The sequence below is a fragment of the Pseudorasbora parva genome, unplaced genomic scaffold, assembly GCF_024679245.1.
Source record: "Pseudorasbora parva isolate DD20220531a unplaced genomic scaffold, ASM2467924v1 scaffold_90, whole genome shotgun sequence".
Lineage (NCBI taxonomy): Eukaryota > Metazoa > Chordata > Actinopteri > Cypriniformes > Gobionidae > Pseudorasbora > Pseudorasbora parva.
Window position 1 is genome coordinate 17,467 of NW_027125124.1, and position 18,650 is coordinate 36,116.

General features: G+C 44.7%; 1 protein-coding gene across 1 annotated transcript in view; it reads right to left on the bottom strand.

Annotated features, from left to right (window-relative positions):
* LOC137068549 (zinc finger protein 536-like) overlaps window positions 1-18,377 on the bottom strand; it is a 31,827-nt gene extending 13,450 nt beyond the window's left edge. The window contains exons 1-3 of the mRNA XM_067437361.1: window positions 18,332-18,377; window positions 17,897-18,055; window positions 2,553-4,259 (exon numbers count right to left, since the gene is read on the bottom strand). Coding sequence (XP_067293462.1) covers window positions 2,553-4,259; window positions 17,897-18,055; window positions 18,332-18,377 — 1,912 coding nt within the window. The remainder of the gene's footprint in view (window positions 1-2,552; window positions 4,260-17,896; window positions 18,056-18,331) is intronic.
* Between the last annotated feature and the right edge of the window lie 273 nt (window positions 18,378-18,650).

The following is an 18,650-nucleotide window of genomic DNA, read 5'->3' on the forward strand; positions in this document are numbered from 1 at the left end:
AGTTTCTGATACTATCTTTGTGGGGACATTTGATCCCCATAACTTATGCGTTTACCAGGGCCACACACACACACATGTCTGGTTCGCTATATCGTTATGGGGACTCTCCATAGACGTAATGGTTTTTATAATGTACAAACTGTATATTCAAACTTTCTGCATTTTTAATTTTCAAAAAGAAAAGACAAAAACTAATCACCATGACACTAATCACCGTTTCCTCATGGGGACCTCAATTTAAACACGAGTCTCCATGAGTATGTGTGCATTCAGGTTAGAGTCCCCAACGGGACAGAAAAACATGAAAACACACACACACACGCACACAAACGCACACACAGTATGCAGAACAGGTTCTGCGGTAATACTAACACATTCCCTTCAGAAAGGGATGAATAAACTGTCTGTTGAGTTCTCCTCATGGTCATTCAATGCTTTTACTGTATGTATTACTCAAACATGCCCACACACTGTCACAGCGTATACAGAGGCGCTCGGCTTTCCGTCAGCATCCACCAGCGACAAACTGATGGAGTCATGCTTTAAAAATGCCAAACAAAAAACTTTTGTTCTCCAGACAAAGCCTTATCTCTAAAGGTCAGTCCCTCTTCACAGCAGCAGGAGAAAGGGACGTCACAAGGGCACTTTGAAAATGTCTGATTAAAGAAGGATATTACAATACGATACATTCACTGCAATGACAAAAAACCAGCATTCATTTTCTGCCAAGTGAATGACCTCCTCTAAATATTAAAAATGCAACAGGTTCCTCCATGACAGACATATTTTCCATAATTGAAAGGTCAAAAGCACCATTAATTGTTATTATAAACCATTCTGATGGGGGAAAGTGAAACACATGGCTGTCTTGAGACTTAACTTTTCTCTTTATTGTATGATTCTCTTGTTTGATAAATGCTGAAAAAATGAACTAAACACTACAGTCTTCCTTCACTTTGCTACTTCAATCTATCACAATGGGAAGATGCTGAATTCTTTAACAGCTGCACAAATATTTGTTCATCTCTTTGACTGGTCATGTGTTTTTTCAAGGTTATGCAGAGTGACTAGAGATTTAGTCTGTTTTGTGTTTTTTTTTTCTCCACATAACTGACTCACATTGTCGACTAGTTCAGCTGACGTGAGTGTCAGTGGTTGACTCACTTGTGGACAATATTATAGTGAAACAGAGATCCAAATATCATGACAAATGTAATGAATCAAATATTAAATATAGGCACCATATTTATATATATATATATATATATATATATATATATATATATATATATATATATATATATATATATATATATATATATATATATATATATATATATATATATTAAAACTACTACTACCTACACTGATTCTGTATCATTCAAGTTTTGATAGATCTGTAGTTACTAATCAAGCACAACACAAATACAATGTCTTGAACAGCCCTATCTGTGCAAATTAAGGAATACTAAAGATTTATGAGAATGGAACAGCATAATAAAAGATATCTGTTAAAAATAATTGCAGTACTAGTTTAAATCCCGCTGATTAATCCTACACCTATTTGCAGTAAGATTGTTTTACTGGGAGAGAAAAAAAGAGAGAAAAATGTCTTCCTTGCTACTCTGTGTTTGCATAGTACAAGTAATAACATCAATGTAAAGCACAAAACTAATAACGTCTATCCATTGAAAATTAGCGTCTCCTTAATCAATAATATACTAAAAGCAAAAGGAAAATGTAGGGCACATACTCTTCATTACCTGACTGTTTTACTTCAGCAAAAGTCATCTTTCAACTAAGAAAAAGCCTTTAAAAAAGATGTCTAAGGACTGTGGCTTACTTTCTACAACTGCTCAAACCAAACTACAAATTCAGTTCTTGGAGATTTACTCTCTTTTTTCATTCATGGTTACTCTCTTTTTCTTTTTATCACCAAATTTACAGAAAGGGCAGTGTGAACCACAGTAGTCTCAAGGAGCACCAGTAACCTTAGCAGAATCATGAAAGCTGACAGATCATTTTTCACAAGGCCATAGATCCCGGGCTCTTATAAAGTAATGGGCTTTTGGGAGAGGCCTTTATGAAAGCTAAGATAGTTAAGTTCTGTGTGCTAGAGATGACACAGGGACCATCAGCTCCTGGTCTGCTTCAAAGCAGACACCCTTATTCCCTGAAAGAGGAGGGAAGGAGAGAGGGTGGGACTGGAGCTCTTGTAAAATGACAATATAATAGAGATTAATATGTTACTTTGTCATCCTGATGGTCTCTAAACTTGCCCGAAATAAGGTTGAAATCACTCAAAAGCAAATCTTGCTCCTTTAGAGAGTATTGGTGCGTTTCTGACCAGTGAGGGAGACATTGAACAAATGTGTAATTGGTTCACAAATAAGAAATAGTAGATTCTGTAGTGATGATGTGCTGCTCATAATGTAGTGTATATCATGTGTTTACTTGCCAGAGAGTGTGCATGTATAACAGTAAGTCATTTTGAAAGTCATTGTTCATTGATTTATGACACAGAAGAAATGGGTTTATGTTGTCATACTCACCAGAGGGGTCATTTCTTTTCATGCTGCTGGTGCCACTGCCTCCTCCATTGGAGCCGCCGCCAAGGCCTCCGTTGAAGGCTGAGAGGTTCTCTGAACTGTAGGCCCTTAGGACAGATAGCATGTTCATCTGGTGCTCCAGGTGGGCCTGATCAGGCTTTACCAGGCCAGGAGGACCAGCGCTGGAGGAGAGAAGACCAAGCCCTGCCTGCTGCTGCCACTGTTTCTCAGGGGTGGAAGGCTGAGGAGGAGAAAGCCCAGAGCTTTGGGGGCCCATAGCTAGCTTGCATCTTTGGATGTCCTTCCCTGACAATGGAGAATCAGGAAGCATTTGCATGGACCCATGATCCTCCTCCTCAGCGTCCCCCATCTCCATCTCCTCTTCTTCTCCGGGCTCCTCTTCGTCATCTGAATGCATATGCCTCTCTATAGCAGTGGAGTTGGGCAACGATTTGTCACGACTCACTTCATCTTCCTCAGACTGGCCACCATGTTCCTCAGATGCCTCTATCTCGCTGCAAGATGCCTTGTCGGATAGGTCGTCCAGAGGTCCTTGACCACCCATATCGTTTGGCTGAATTTGCTGCTGGTCCAGGAATCCAACAGGCCCTCTAGCAATGCCATCATACACAGGACCAAAGGGCTTGTAGAAGTCACTGGAGAATGCGCCAATGGAGGCTCCATGCGGGGGCTGCTCCAGATGGTTGGACCAGCCTGCTTGTCCCTTCAGATCCCCAGACTCAGTCTCTCTGTCCCTGGACGGGGCTCCCTCATGGTGATGAAGAAGGCCTTGTGGTGGTGGAGCCAAGCCAGTAGATTTGCCAGCATGGGAAGGCTCTCCCAGGAGGTGCTCCTTAGTATCTTTGCCTGGGCCACACTTGCCTTTACCTAAGTGGTTGGCTTGGAGGTGAAGGGCCATCAGCTCCACAGAGGCAGTTGTGAAGGAGCAGAAGAGGCAGCCATGCCAGGCGACATTGTCCTGGATGGTGATGGAGGCTCCAGGGAGAGACCCTGCTTCAGGTCTAACAGACAAATCCAGAGGCTCATACTGGGAGCGGCCACCCTCAGCTGGTTTGACATCATTGGTGGGATTTTCTTCCTGATTAGCCTCACTGGCCCTTTTGTTCTTGGCCTCAGCATTCTCCTGGCTAAAGTGCTGGCCATGCAGTTGATTCTCTCTCATCTCTTTCTCCTTCTTCATGGAGTTGAGAACAAAGCTGTCCATGAAAGCCTGCAGGGAGCCTTGGAAGTTGACTCCATTTCCCACCATACTCTGGTAGGCCCGGCCCAGGTCAGAGAAGCTGGCAGGACTGTCCCCTGCAGACGCTGGTCCCTCGGGACTCTTTATGCTCTCCGTGTTGGGCTCTGGCCCCGGTCCATGGCGATCACGTTCCCTTTCACGGTCTCTGTCTCTGGGTGAGAGCATTCCTGGTGGAGCCCACTGGTGTGGGAGCATTTGACCCCCTCTGAAGTCGAGACCAGAGGGCATCATGCCTTTGAAAACCCCGCGAAGGACATCGGGACGAGCAAAGACCCCACTGCCACTGATGTTCTTGCCGTGGTCATCCTTATGTTCAGAAGATGGAGGGTGGTTGGCTGAGGGGCCGCTTCCATTCTGTCGCTCACGGTGATGGCGCTCCAGGTGGTACTTCAGAGAAGCTGATTGAGTGCCTGCATAGTCACAATGAGGGCACCTGTAGGGCTTTTCACCTACAGTGAGAGTGATAGAAAGAAACAAAGACAGACAGGATCTGATGTCAGTACAGCAACAATAATATAGGTGCCAAAATGCTCAGCAGGAACCCTGGGCTTGTTCCACCTGTCAGAAGAAGAGCAAAATGAAAAACAACATGTAAATATTTGACAGGAATCATGTCAGGGATTACGTCAAGCCTCTCTAAATTTCACATTCTGCAGTGTTCGACCACATTTATCACTTAGTAAACAGTCCATCAGCCTTTTTGAGAGGAGGGAGGAGTTTCAATACGGGTCGATCCAGCTCAATCCAGCTCCTAGGAGTGAGCCATCACTCACGTCAGCGCCATAAAAAACATATCACCATATGGTGCTTTCAGTCCACTACAGAGATCATATTTTCAACTGACAACAAAACTGTCTGGATGTTATCTCTGTTCACATGGGGAACTGCAGGCTTGTGGTGCTGCTGGTTGCTGATGTTTTTCTCACTCTCTCACTTGTCTGTCTCTCTTCTGGCCTTGTCTGCTGTCAAGCCTCTACCTTTGTGGTTGAGCTTTTCTGTGGATATTCTCTATTTGCAGTTTATCATTGTGAGGATAAATCAAGCCCCAACAGAAGCTTTTCATTCCCCCTGGAGGACAACTGTGACCCCACAGTCCAAAATGCACCTAATAAAAGGCCCTCATTTGAGAGTGAAGATAGTCTAAATGATATAAACACACCATATGTGGTGCACATGAGCATTCCTCATAAGGCAGCCTCACACTGTGGATTACAAAATGCTAACCAGCATGAAATGTACTGTAAAAGAAGGCATGCAGGCAGTTCAGAAACACATGCAAATGTATAAGAATTCTTGTTAAAAGTGAAAAGGGAGCAGCATTTAACAAGAGAAAGAGTCTAAATTGCATTTGCATGATCCAATCAATATCGATATAAAATACTTTCTGACAACAATTAGAATAGGCTTGGAATAAAAGCTAGATTTATAAGATCAATAAGCAATAAACTAAATGCAAGGCTTGATTTTTGAGACCCTGTAATGTTTCAGGAATTAAATGATGTTGTGCGAGGTAGAAAAAAAGACAGTGAGGGAGGGAGTTTCGAGAGATATGGGAAAATGAAAATAAAGGCATGTTTTTCAATGTGTGTGTGTGTGTGGCTATAAACACTTAGATTATACACATGGAAAACATTTTTTAACCCAGAAAAAATGTTGCATTGTTACGCAAGACTGAATTGAATGATTTAAGTCTGGCTCTGTAGTAAATCATGGATATAATTAGCAAATGGCATAGTGCTCAAGTAATTTATCATTATTTGGAGGGCGCCATTCCAGAAAAAGAATGGAAGATCTGCAGACCCACTGCACAGCTTCCTAAATAAAGGATTGCAAACATAAACTCAATACTATATTGATAAGGAACAAATATACAGAGGGACATATAGTGAAGGGCAGGAGGGAGAGGGGGAGAAAAAAAAGAAAGAGGTTTTATTTTTATTTTTTTATTTTTACACAAGAGTGTTTGAAGCGCATATTCAAAAGGCATCATACAAGATGAGCTTTTAACCCAATAAGTGCTTATCCTCTGAGCAGGATAACAGAGGCTTGGTGTGATTCAATAAGGAAACGTCCTTGATGCAAATGATCATTTTCAGTTCCTTTAACTGGAAGGAATGATATTCTGTACCCAAAATTAGAATACAATTAGTGATCTGCTTTTCTCCACCACATCTCGGGCATCTGCTCATGAAAATACGGATAACGTCTATTTATTTTCATTTATTTTACTTAAAAAATATATTACGATAGAAATATTAAGCTAATAAAATATGAAATTCTAAAAACTATCATTCGATCCATATAGGTTGTTGTTGTTTTTTGGAAACATGAACACTATCACTGGTTGTATGTTTATGTGAGTGTGTGTTCCAAGTGCCTGTGTAAGCCTCTGTGCATGTGGCATGTTCTTTGTGCACCATTTGGGCTCAGTAAGACATCTGCTCCATCATACGTCAGGGGCACGTGTGACATCTGGGGAATATACTGTATCCTGCCTTGCAACATTACACACAATTTACTGCTAAAGGTCATTATGTACCCGTTAATCCACTTTTAATTGATATCCACACAAACAACACAACCTCAGGGAAACAAAATGGATCGCCAAGGCAGAGAGGTAAAGAGATTATTATTTTTCATCTTTTGAAATGAGAGTGTGCAAAACTCTCTCAAAAAGTTTCCAAAGCTCACTCTTATGGCTGATGGACTGTGTTAATAAAAATAGGGAGGAAAAAAATACATATCAAATTGCCATCTGGTATAGTGTGACAGGCTTTATATAAATTACATAGACCTCTCACTGTGAGTTGTACATATCCATTATCATTTCTCAAGTTCACTTCTAACAGAGAGTGTTCAATCTCAACACTTGAAGTCCGGCGCAAACTGATTTCATATGGATTTGTGTGATTTGTCATGACTCCATAGTAACAGTTCAGAATAAACACCCACAGCCTTTACAGAAGGGCAATTAAAATAGTTAATAGATATGACATACTTTAAGATGAATTTCCATATGGCTTTACAGAATGGTGAAAAGTCAGCCTGCATTCCACAGGGGATAGAAAGAGAGAGGGAGAGAGATAGAGAGATTGACTGCACTGGAAAAATATATGTTTTTTTTTCTTCCTTAAGCTATGCTTTATCTATGCCAAATGTAGAAACAAGAATGTCAAGGTGTTCGAGTTCTTAAGCCCTCCAGTACCCACAACTTCTATTTACATTTTAAATTACCCTTTACTGTATGGTCCATTACTTCAATCCTTCCATTCATCTTAAAGACTTTTAGAGAACTAACTCACCACATAGTAAGCAAATAAGCATTACCAGAGAGAAGAAAAACAAAACTAAAACAAAAAAACAAGAATAAAACGTAACCGCAAAAGCATGCACCAGGCAAAAACTCGCTAGTGAAACTATCGGATTTCCATCAGGGAATCTGATGAGTGACCTTTGTTATTTATTTATACTTTATTGCTTATGGTTTGGAACGGTAGCAACTGACCACAGACCTGAGTTTAATCGCTCTCCCTCTCCCTCTTCAAAGTAAACCGTCAAAATGATGTTCGATACAACCATAAACCTCCATCCAGCCATGTGAGCCAACCTTCCTCGGTTCAATCCAAGTCAAGATGCATAATGGTTCCCAATCACCAAGGTGAACTCGCACGGCCGATGCCTGTCTGTCCTCTGTCTCTCTTCAAACAAAGGCGATTCGTCTGGCATGTTGGTTCTCCTATAGCCTCAAGTTATGCGTAGCCATTGTCAGGAGCAAGGACCTTTTTATTTTTTATCTACAGCTGCTTACTGCTAAATACTGCCTTGTCCAGAAGGGGACAATCTGTGTCTCTAATTGCTGTCACTGAAGCCTAGATTCATTATGTGACTTTCCCATTAAAATGTGAGCATTAATTTGTATAATGAAATATCACCCACTGCAGTGTTCATTAGCTGTGGCCCCACACTATACGCTGCACAATGTTAGCTACCTAGAAAACTGTGCTTAATTTCACTAATGGATATTTTCCCGCTCACTGTTGGAGAGGAAATTAATACTGTAACATTAGCTCTTTAACTTTTGGAGAAATTTAAATTCACTTCATTCCTTTCAAGCCGACGTTAGAGAGTCATTAATCTAACATTGTGTCGCACAATGCCCTGGCCTCCTCAGTAAGCAACGCCATTGTGATGGGATAACGGCATCGGGATTGAGGCCCGCTTTGTGTCATCCGCATGTCTGATTGCTTTAAATCAAGGCAGGATATTTATTTAATGTCAATGGCATAGTTTCAGCCTGATTGGAAGGGCCTGTTGTTCCTGTAAATTATTCGAGCAGAGCAACCCGAGACCTGCGCCGTATCTCCGACGTCTGTCGGCCAAGAATCTTTATGACAAACCTATAACCGATCAGCAAAGAGTCACACATCTTGCAAGTACATCAGGGCTCGTGTAAATTGCTGCATCGACAGAAAGCGAAGCGCCTGTGTGTAAACGCACTCTTGCCACACCGCACACACGTGGGCCATCCCGGCACGTGGAGTGAGTGAGTGAGTTAACGGAGGCTTGGGACGAGGGCCTCTGTTTCCTCTCGGCTGAAATACGGCCCTACTGGGGACCCTTACCCCCTGCTCTGAGCAGGCATAACTCAACCTCCCTCAGCTAGAAACATATTTCCCCACTCCATCCGCTGCTCTCCTGCTAGGAGGACATAACCAGCCTGTCCAAAGCCTTAACCCCTCTGTTTAAAGAAAATTTAAACACTTCACTGTGACTGTCTGTCATTACATGTGTGTTTGACACTCTTGTACGTACAGCATTATCTAGCCATGTGCTACATAATAGATTAAAGATTTCTTTCTTCGAGTCATTTCAAGGTAAATCACTTTCCAACTGCCTCACAGTCCATATTAGAAAATAACAAATGCAGATGACAGCGATCTGCAGACTTCATATGAGTACTGTATTAAACTTTAACTTTATTTCCTGAGCTTCTGTTATAACAGAAGATGAAAATACTGCAGGCTATGAATGTTACACATCAGCTTTATTGTTAAGCATGCTTTATAATCAACCCTAATGCTACAGAATAGCACAGCTATGTGCTTCTTATTAAGTGGGACAAATACCATCTGGGTGGTCTCCGCTCTTCCTTGTATGCACATACCAAAAAAATAGCAACCATCGATTCCCTGAGCTGCGAGTGATTAAAGTTTAGAGTTAAGGAGAGAAGCGGGATTTGTCAAAAGTTGTTTCATGTTTTTTTTTTTTTTTTAAAGAAGTGTCTCATGCTTACTAAGACTGTCTTTATTTAATTAAAAATACAGTAAAAACTCTAATATTGGAAACTATTATTACATTGTAAAATAATTATTTTCTATTAGATTATATTAAAACATTTGATTTATTGAGATTATATGAGATGACAATGTGGAATTTCTAGCATCATTACTGTCTTCAATCATTATTACTATTATTATCACTATTATTATTATTATTACCAATGATGGAAAAAGTTTTTGCTGCTTAACATTTGATCCAAATGATCCCATTCAAACATGTGTGGTAAGATTAAGAGAGAGAGAGAGAGAGAGAGAGAGAGAGAGAGAGAGAGAGAGAGAGAGAGAGAGAGAGAGAGAGAGAGAGAGAGAGATAATGATGATGAGAGTAAAATAAAAACTTGTATTAATCAGTGAAGCATTTGATAAATGATAATCATAACGATAAATGTTCATTGAACATTAAAAAAAAGCACCACCACTTCCACTAAAATATTAAGCAGCAAAAAAAAAAAATCTATATTGTCAATAATAATAAATGTAACCTGAGCAACAACAATAATATTAAAATGATTTGTGAAGGATCATGTGACACTAAAGACTGGAGGAATGATGCTGAAAATACAGCTTTATCATCACAGGAATATTTTCAAATGTATTCAAATTGAAAATGTTGGCCCATATTGATAGGATAGCATCTTGCAGTTGATGGAGATTTGTGGGATGCTCATCCAGGGCACGAAGCTCTCGTTCCACCATATTCCAAAGATGCTCTGTTGGGTTGAGATCTGGTGACTGTGGGGGGCATTTTAGTACAGTGACCTTATTGTCATGTTCAAGAAACCAATTTGAAATGATTCAAGCTTTGTGACATGGTGCATTATCCTGCTGGAAGTAGCCATCATAGGACGGGTACATGGTGGCCAAAGGGATGGACATGGTCAGAAATAATTATTAGGTAGGCTGTGGCATTTAAACTATGCCCAATTGGCACTAAGGGGCCTAAAGTGTGCCAAGAAAACATCCCCCACACCATTACACCACCACAATGGTAACAAAGCATGATGAATCCATGTTCTCATTCTGTTTACGCCAAACTCTGACTCTACCATCTGAATGTCTCAACAGAAATCGAGACTCATCAACATTTGTCCAGTCTTCAACTGTCACCTTTCTTTCCCATTCTGACACTCAGTTTGGAGTTCAGGAGATTGCCTTGACCAGGACCACACCCCTAAATCTATTGAAACGACTGCCATGTGATTGGTTGATTTGATAATTGCTTTAATAAAAAAATTAAACAGGTGTTCCTAATAATCATTTAGGTGAATGTATATATATATATATATATATATATATATATATATATATATATATATATATATATATATATATATATATATATATATATATACATATATAGATAGATAGATAGATAGATAGATAGATATATATATAGATATAGATATAGATAAAAGTTCATTATTTTCCATAATGTAATGATAAAAAATAAACTTTCATATATTTTAGATTCATTGCACACGAACTGAAATATTTCAGGTCTTTTATTGTTTTAATGCCGATGATTTTGGCATACAGCTCATGAAAACCCAAAATTCCTATCTCAAAAAATTAGCATATCATGAAAAGGTTCTCTAAACAAGCTATTAACCTAATCATCTGAACCAACTAATTAACTCTAAACACCTGCAAAAGATTCCTGAGGCTTTTAAAAACTCCCAGCCTGGTTCATTTCTCAAAACCGCAATCATGGGTAAGACTGCCGACCTGACTGCTGTCCAGAAGGCCATCATTGACACCCTCAAGCGAGAGGGTAAGACACAGAAAGAAATTTCTGAACGAATAGGCTGTTCCCAGAGTGCTGTATCAAGGCACCTCAGTGGGAAGTCTATGGGAAGGAAAAAGTGTGGCAAAAAACACACTTTGTTGCTCAATGGTCCAAAGTACTTTTTTCGGATGAAAAATGCATGTCATTCGGAAATCAAGGTGCCGGGGTCTGGAGGAAGACTGGGGAGAAGGAAATGCCAAAATGCCTGAAGACCAGTGTCAAGTACCCACAGTCAGTGATGGTCTGGGGTGCCATGTCAGCTGCTGGTGTTGGTCCACTGTGTTTTATCAAGGGCAGGGCCAATGCAGCTAGCTATCAGGAGATTTTGGAGCACTTCATGCTTCCATCTGCTGAAAAGCTTTATGGAGATGAAGATTTGTTTTTTCAGCATGACCTGGCACCTGCTCACAGTGCCAAAACCACTGGTAAATGGTTTACTGACCATTGTATTACTGTGCTCAATTGGCCTGCCAACTCTCCTGACCTGAACCCCATAGAGAATCTGTGGGATATTGTGAAGAGAAAGTTGAGAGACGCAAGACCCAACACTCTGGATGAGCTTAAGGCCGCTATCAAAGCATCCTGGGCCTCCATAACACCTCAGCAGTTAAAGCAGTCATTTCTGGAAAAGGATTCCTGACCAAGTATTGAGTGCATAACTGAACATAATTATTTAAAGGTTGACTGTTTTTGTATTAAAAACACTTTTCTTTTATTGGTCGGATGAAATATGCAATTTTTTTTAGATTTGGGTTTTCATGAGCTGTTTGCCAAAATCATCCTGAAATATTTCAGTTGGTTTGCAATGAATCTAAAATATATGAAAGTTTAATTTTTATCATTAAATTATGGAAAATAATGAACTTTTATCCCATATGCTTTTTTTTTTTTGAGAAGGACCTGTATATATGATGCAGAAAATACACCTTTACCATCATAGAAATATATTTTCAAATATATTCAAATAGATATATTGAAGATTAGTCATGTTTCCAACCTTTTGACCGGTATACTGTATATACCTTTAAGACAATTAAAATTTAAATGCAAAGAAAAGGGAAAACCTAAGTTAAAGAAATAAGAAAATTAAACGATAATATTTATAATACGTGTTTTACTTGATTTTTAATATTGTTTTTTTATTATTGTATAAACTGTATTTTATTATTATTATTATTATTATTATTATTATTATTATTATTATTATTATTATTTTAAAAGAGGCTATGACTTAAATTTGAACACTCATTATACATAAACAGAGACAGCAGTGTGCTGAATCTAAGGTGACCTCTGAGTGCTTATCCTGGTTATCCTGCATGTTAACTAGGCCAGCTGTGCCTGCTAGTGAGCCTCAGCCTTGCTCTTGGGTGGAACAGCAGGGTCTCCTGACAGCCACTGGACCAGCACTGCTCACATCATTACTCTGCTGGGCTGGAGCGTCCTCCCTCACATACCTGAAGTTCATTTATGGGCTCAGTGTTGTTAAATTCCACTAAAGTGGAAAACAACTTTGATTGGGTTTACATGTATGTCACTATACATGTTAAATGAATGTAAAGGCCTAAAATGCAGTACATTTGCTTCATGGACCAGTTCCCTTTCGGGGAACTCGAGCTGCGTCGAAACGCTGTGAGAACGCCTCTGCGTTAATGCGTCGTGAAGCGCCTGTAGAACCATTCCATCGGAAAAAAGATCGATCGTCGGCGTGATGACGTCATCGACCGGAAGCTATAAAACGTCCGTGAAAACAAACAGGAACTAGCTTCTGTGCCTTCAGTAAGCGATCTGTGTGAACCTGTCTGTCTATTTGGTGTTTTTGTCTGTCTATTGAAAGAGTTTTTCCACCCTTTGTTAAATATTCCATATATTTTACAAAAAAGAGAAAATAAAATAGATAGAGAAATGGCGAGCGAAAGCAGTAACTTTAAGAGGTGTGTTCATCCCTGCCCACGCTACATCACGAGTGGGGATACACACTCTCTTTGTGTTGCCTGCTTGGGAGCGCAGCATGCCCAGGCAGCCCTCGAGGGGGCTGCTTGCGAGCACTGTGAGCGTATGCCACTGAGAACGCTGCGCTCCCGCCGGGCACTCTTCGAGGAGGGTGCCTCGGCTCGTGTTCCCCGCGGCTCTGGTCCCGCTGCTGCCGAGGCAGAGCGGAGGCTGCAGTCGTGGGGTTCACAATTGGATGTTGCGGAGGGGTTTGAGACGGGCGCTGCCTTATCTCTGCCCTCACCCGCTCCATCCAGCGGTTCTTCTCGGGGCTTGGAAGCACGCATTGCGGTTTCTTCCCCCCCGAGAGAGCCGCCGGTGCTCCAACTATCCAGCTCCGAGGAGGTGGACGTTGAGAGCATCGCGACTGAAGATTCGCCACTTCAGTCTCCTGCGAGTGATGAGCTCGTTGAGGTTCTAACGCGAGCCGTGGCCAGATTAAACATTGACTGGCCCGTAGAAAGATCTGAGGCAGGAAAGAGACGTTCTAGTAAATTAGACGAAAGATTCCTGCCCGCTCGCGCTTCAGAACCTCAGCGGCGGGGCCTGCCATTCTTCCATGATTTGCACACCGAGGTGGCAACATCATGGAGGAGACCGGCATCATACCGTGTGTTCAGCCCTCAGACTACGGTCTATAGTAACATCATGGGGCTGAAGCACTACGGCTATGGGGCGATGCCAAAGGTAGAAGAGACGCTTGCGAGCCATCTCTCGCCTTCCTCGGCATCGTCCCTAAAGGCCCCGACTTTGCCCACCAGACCATTGAAAACAACGTCGGCACTGGTGGGCAAAGCGTACTCGGCGGCAGGTCAGGCTGCTGCATGCCTTCACACCATGGCAATTATGCAGGCTTATCAGGCTGACCTGCTCAGGGATCTAGATGGACGCGATGAAGTGGGGGGTGACGTCATAAATGAGCTTAGAACAGCAGCTGATATAACTCTCCGGGCCACCAAAGAGACGGCCAGATGTGTTGGCCGCTCGATGGCAGCATTGGTGGCTACGGAGAGACATTTATGGCTCAACCCCACCGAAATCAAAGAGAGGGAGAAGAGCTTTCTGCTCGACGCACCGCTGTCTCCTGGTGGCCTCTTCGGTGACGCAGTACACACTGTCACCGAGAGGTTCCAGGAGTCAAAGAAACAAGCTGCGGCGCTGAAGCAGTTTCTCCCTCTCCGAGTCCAGGTCCCTGGGGCTGCCGCTGACATCAGGCAGCCCAAGCCGAGTACGAGCTCAGCTCACAGGGCACAACAAAAGCAGAGCGTCGCCGCTCGGGCTCCCCCTCAGCGCGGGGACCAGGGGCGGCGCTCTCAGACGAAGCCTTCAAGGGGCAGGGCTGATCTGCGGACAGTCCTGATCGCCAAGAAGGCTTCGTCGAAGCGTTCCTGACGCCAGAAGCGTCAGGACGCTGAGGGTGGTTCCCCCCGTAGGGAAACGGTGCTTACCCCTGCCTACGGTACCCGTTTCCCTACGGCACCCTCGGGGGGCCGCGCTGCCAACCCTGCCGCAATGCCGGGGCGCAGTCGGTCTCCGCGGGCCACCCGAGGGTGGTCCGCACCCCCTTCGGGGGGTCCCCGAGCAGTCAAGTCAGTTGTTCCCTGCCGGTCCGCCGCTTCAGGGCACTGTGCTTGTTGCTCAAAATACACCAGAGGCCAGCCTCGAGAGGCTGGTTCCCTTAGTAGATTTTCTAGACGAATGGAAACGTCTATCAAATATATCTCAGTGGGTCCTGCAGATAGTAGAAAAGGGGTATGCCATTCAATTCAGAAGTCGGCCACCTCCTTTCTGCGGTGTCCTACCTACAGTGGTGGGCCCGGAGCAGGCTCTGGTAATGGCACAGGAAGTAGAGACACTCCTGCAAAAAGGGGCTATAGAGAGGGTTTCCCCTCCCAGCAGGGAGTCTGGCTTTTACAGCCGTTACTTCATCGTGCCGAAGAAGGATGGGGGCTTACGCCCGATATTAGATCTGCGGCTATTGAATCGCTCGGTGGCCAAGCTCAAATTCAAGATGCTTACACTCCGACAGATTGTAGCGCAGGTCAGATCGGAGGATTGGTTTGTCACCATAGACCTCAAAGATGCGTATTTTCATGTCTCCATCCGTCCACATCACAGGAAGTTCCTGAGGTTTGCCTTCGGGGGAGAGGCATACCAATATCGTGTACTTCCCTTCGGTCTAGCACTGTCACCCCGCACGTTCACCAAGTGTGTGGATGCAGCTCTGGCGCCGCTGCGTCTTCAGGGCATCCGCATACTGAACTACATCGACGACTGGCTGATTCTAGCGAATACAGAGCAGATGGCGGTTCAGCATCGAGATGCTGTTCTCGCCCATATGTCGAAGCTGGGGTTGAGGCTGAACGCCAAGAAGAGTGTGCTTTCTCCGGCTCAGAGAACCACTTTTCTAGGTGTGAACTGGGACTCGATAATTATGCGGGCGCAATTATCGCCAACACGCATAGCGTCGATCCTGGCAGCCGCCAAAGAACAGAAGCTAGGCCGAGCCGTCACTGTGAAACAGTTCCAGAAACTGTTAGGTCTCATGGCAGCAGCGTCCAACGTGATACCTCTTGGCCTACTGTACATGAGGCCACTGCAGTGGTGGCTCAAAACACAAGGGTTCTCCCCGAGGGGAAATCCGCTCCGCACGATCAAAGTCACGCGGCGATGCCTACGTGCTCTGGTCATGTGGAAAAACCCGGGGTTTTTATCTCAGGGTCCCGTGTTGGGGGCTCATGTTCGTCGCGTAACGCTAACGACAGACGCCTCCCTCACGGGCTGGGGGGCGACCATGAGTGGTCGCTCATCCCAGGGTCTATGGCAGGAACATCAGCGGCACTGGCACATAAATCGGCTGGAGATGCTCGCAGTGTTTCTTGCATTGAAACAGTTCCTGCCCGACCTCAGGGGCCACCACGTACTAGTCAGAACAGACAACACGTCCGTGGTGGCCTATATAAATCACCAGGGGGGTCTGAGGTCTCGTCCGTTGGACAAATTGGCACATCGGATCCTCCTGTGGGCCCAAGGGAAATTGCTGTCAATCAAGGCAGTATATATCCCGGGGGCCCTAAACCAGGAAGCAGACAACCTGTCGAGACAGGGGCCGAGGCCCGGGGAATGGAGACTCCACCCAGAGGTGGTGGAGCTCCTATGGAAGGTTTATGGGAAAGCAGAGATAGACCTGTTCGCTTCGGCAGAGAACTCTCACTGCCCGCGGTGGTTTTCTCTGACCCATCCGGCTCCGCTGGGGCTGGATGCCATGGTACAGGAGTGGCCGAGGCTGCCTCTGTACGCCTTCCCCCCGATTGTTCTGCTTCCAGGAGTTCTGGAGAGGGTACGCCGGGACGGGGCCCAGGTACTCCTAGTGGCCCCGAACTGGCCGACCCGAGTATGGTTTTCGGACCTGATATCTCTCCTGGAAGGCTCTCCGATGGAGATTCCGACCAGGAGGGATCTACTCTCTCAGGCGGGCGGGAGATTCCTGCACCCACGCCCGGAGATGTGGAAACTGTGGGCCTGGCCTCTGAGGGGGCTAGGCTCATAGAGGAGGGTCTCTCGGCCGAGGTCGTAGAGACCATCCTACACTCCAGAGCTCCGTCCACGAGGAAGCTGTACGCTTTGAAATGGAGACTTTTCTCAGCTTGGTGCAGAGAACGCCAGTGGGATCCAGTTAACTGCCCGGTTGGTACAGTGCTGGAGTTCCTGCAGGAAAGGTTCTCTGCAGGGTTGACCCCCTCCACACTTAAGGTGTACGTGGCGGCCTTGGGCGCTGTCCACGTCCCTTGCAGTGGAGTGTCTTTGGGAAGACACCCTCTAATTACACGCTTCCTTCGTGGCACATTAAGGTTGAGGCCAGTTATGCACTCGAGGGTCCCGGCATGGGACTTGGCCATTGTTTTGAGGGGCTTGTCCGGACCTCCGTTCGAACCTTTGGAGGAGGTTTCGGATAAGTTCCTCACCCTGAAAACTATCTTCCTTTTGGCCATTTCATCTCTTAAAAGGATAGGAGATATTCAGTCCCTGTCAGTAGGGCCCTCATGTCTAGAGTTCGCGCCTGGGATGGTGAAAGCATTTCTGCATCCCAGGCCGGGTTATGTCCCCAAGGTTCCTACGAGCCCACGGGGCCCCATCACTCTACAAGCCTTCTGTCCTCCTCCATTCTTGACGTCAGACCAGGAAAGATTAAATCTGCTGTGTCCGGTGAGGGCACTGGATACTTATGTCCACAGAGCTGCCCTGTGGAGAAAAACTGAACAATTGTTTGTTTGCTTCGGACCCCCTAAGAAGGGGGCTCCTGTATCCAAGCAGAGGATGAGCAAGTGGGTGGCCGAGGCCATTTCACTTGCTTATGAAGCTGCCGGGCAGCCATCTCCTTTGGCTGTCCGGGCACATTCTACCAGGGGTATGGCTGCTTCTAAAGCACTTTTGTCGGGGGCTTCCCTCCATGATATATGTAACGCGGCCGGATGGTCGTCTCCTTCTACCTTCGTCAGGTTCTACGAGCTAGACCTGGCATCTACAGTAGGGGCACAGGTTCTCTCGTAACCGTGTGCGCTTCGGTTTCACACATACGAGACACTTGGTCCTATGGCGATGTGGGTATAAGCGTTCTCACAGCGTTTCGACGCAGCTCGAGTTCCCCGAAAGGGAACGTCTCAGGTTACGTATGTAACCCTAGTTCCCTGAGGGAACGAGACGCTGCGTCGCTCTGCCATACTCCCGGCGTGTCCGTGATCACTTACTTCAGGCTTTATCAGAAGTTAGTTCCTGTTTGTTTTCACGGACGTTTTATAGCTTCCGGTCGATGACGTCATCACGCCGACGATCGATCTTTTTTCCGATGGAATGGTTCTACAGGCGCTTCACGACGCATTAACGCAGAGGCGTTCTCACAGCGTTTCGACGCAGCGTCTCGTTCCCTCAGGGAACTAGGGTTACATACGTAACCTGAGACGTTTCTCACCTGTGTGTATTCTTAGGTGAACCTTCAGATGGTGGGAAGTGCGGAAAGATTTGCCACAATAGGGGCAGTCCTTCATACTTGAACCCACACTCCTGTCCCGGTGCTGGGTAGTGGGGGGCTGGACAGCACTCACAGGTTTCGTCATCTCATCCCCGACATCTAAGAAACGGAGAAACAGAGGAAGACATTAGTCAACGACTGTTCTGTTTCACTTCAAACTAGAGAGGTTTTCCTCGTCTTGTTCCTTCTGTTGTTCTCCACCCTTTCAGGTTTTGCCACCCAAATCTGCTAACGCCACACAAAGTCAAACACATCAATGAGTTCATGTGCACCACTTTCCCCCCTCCTCACCCTCCGCACCTGACAGAACGCTGACAGTTCAGAAGCTTTCTTTAGAGATATCACCCCGACCCCCACCCAAGTACACTCACTCACGTCCCAATGTTTTATCCAGCCTCTCATCATCTGTAGTGGGAAGCATATGGCAGATTGTGTTGAAATGAACAATACAAAGGGGGAGAAAAGAGAAAACAGCCATGTCAGCAACAGGGTCTTCGTTTCACCGTGGCGCCCTGGTTTTGACAGGTGACGTCGGCAGTGAGCTTGATGGGAAACAGTGATAACGAAGGGCCGCTATGATTGAGCAATTGTCACACCAATAATGTCTAAGAGTGTCAACAAGTCCACACTTGGAGATAATTAGTCACTATGCTTATATGTGAGATGTCAGCAGTGTTACAGCATGGTGAGTTAC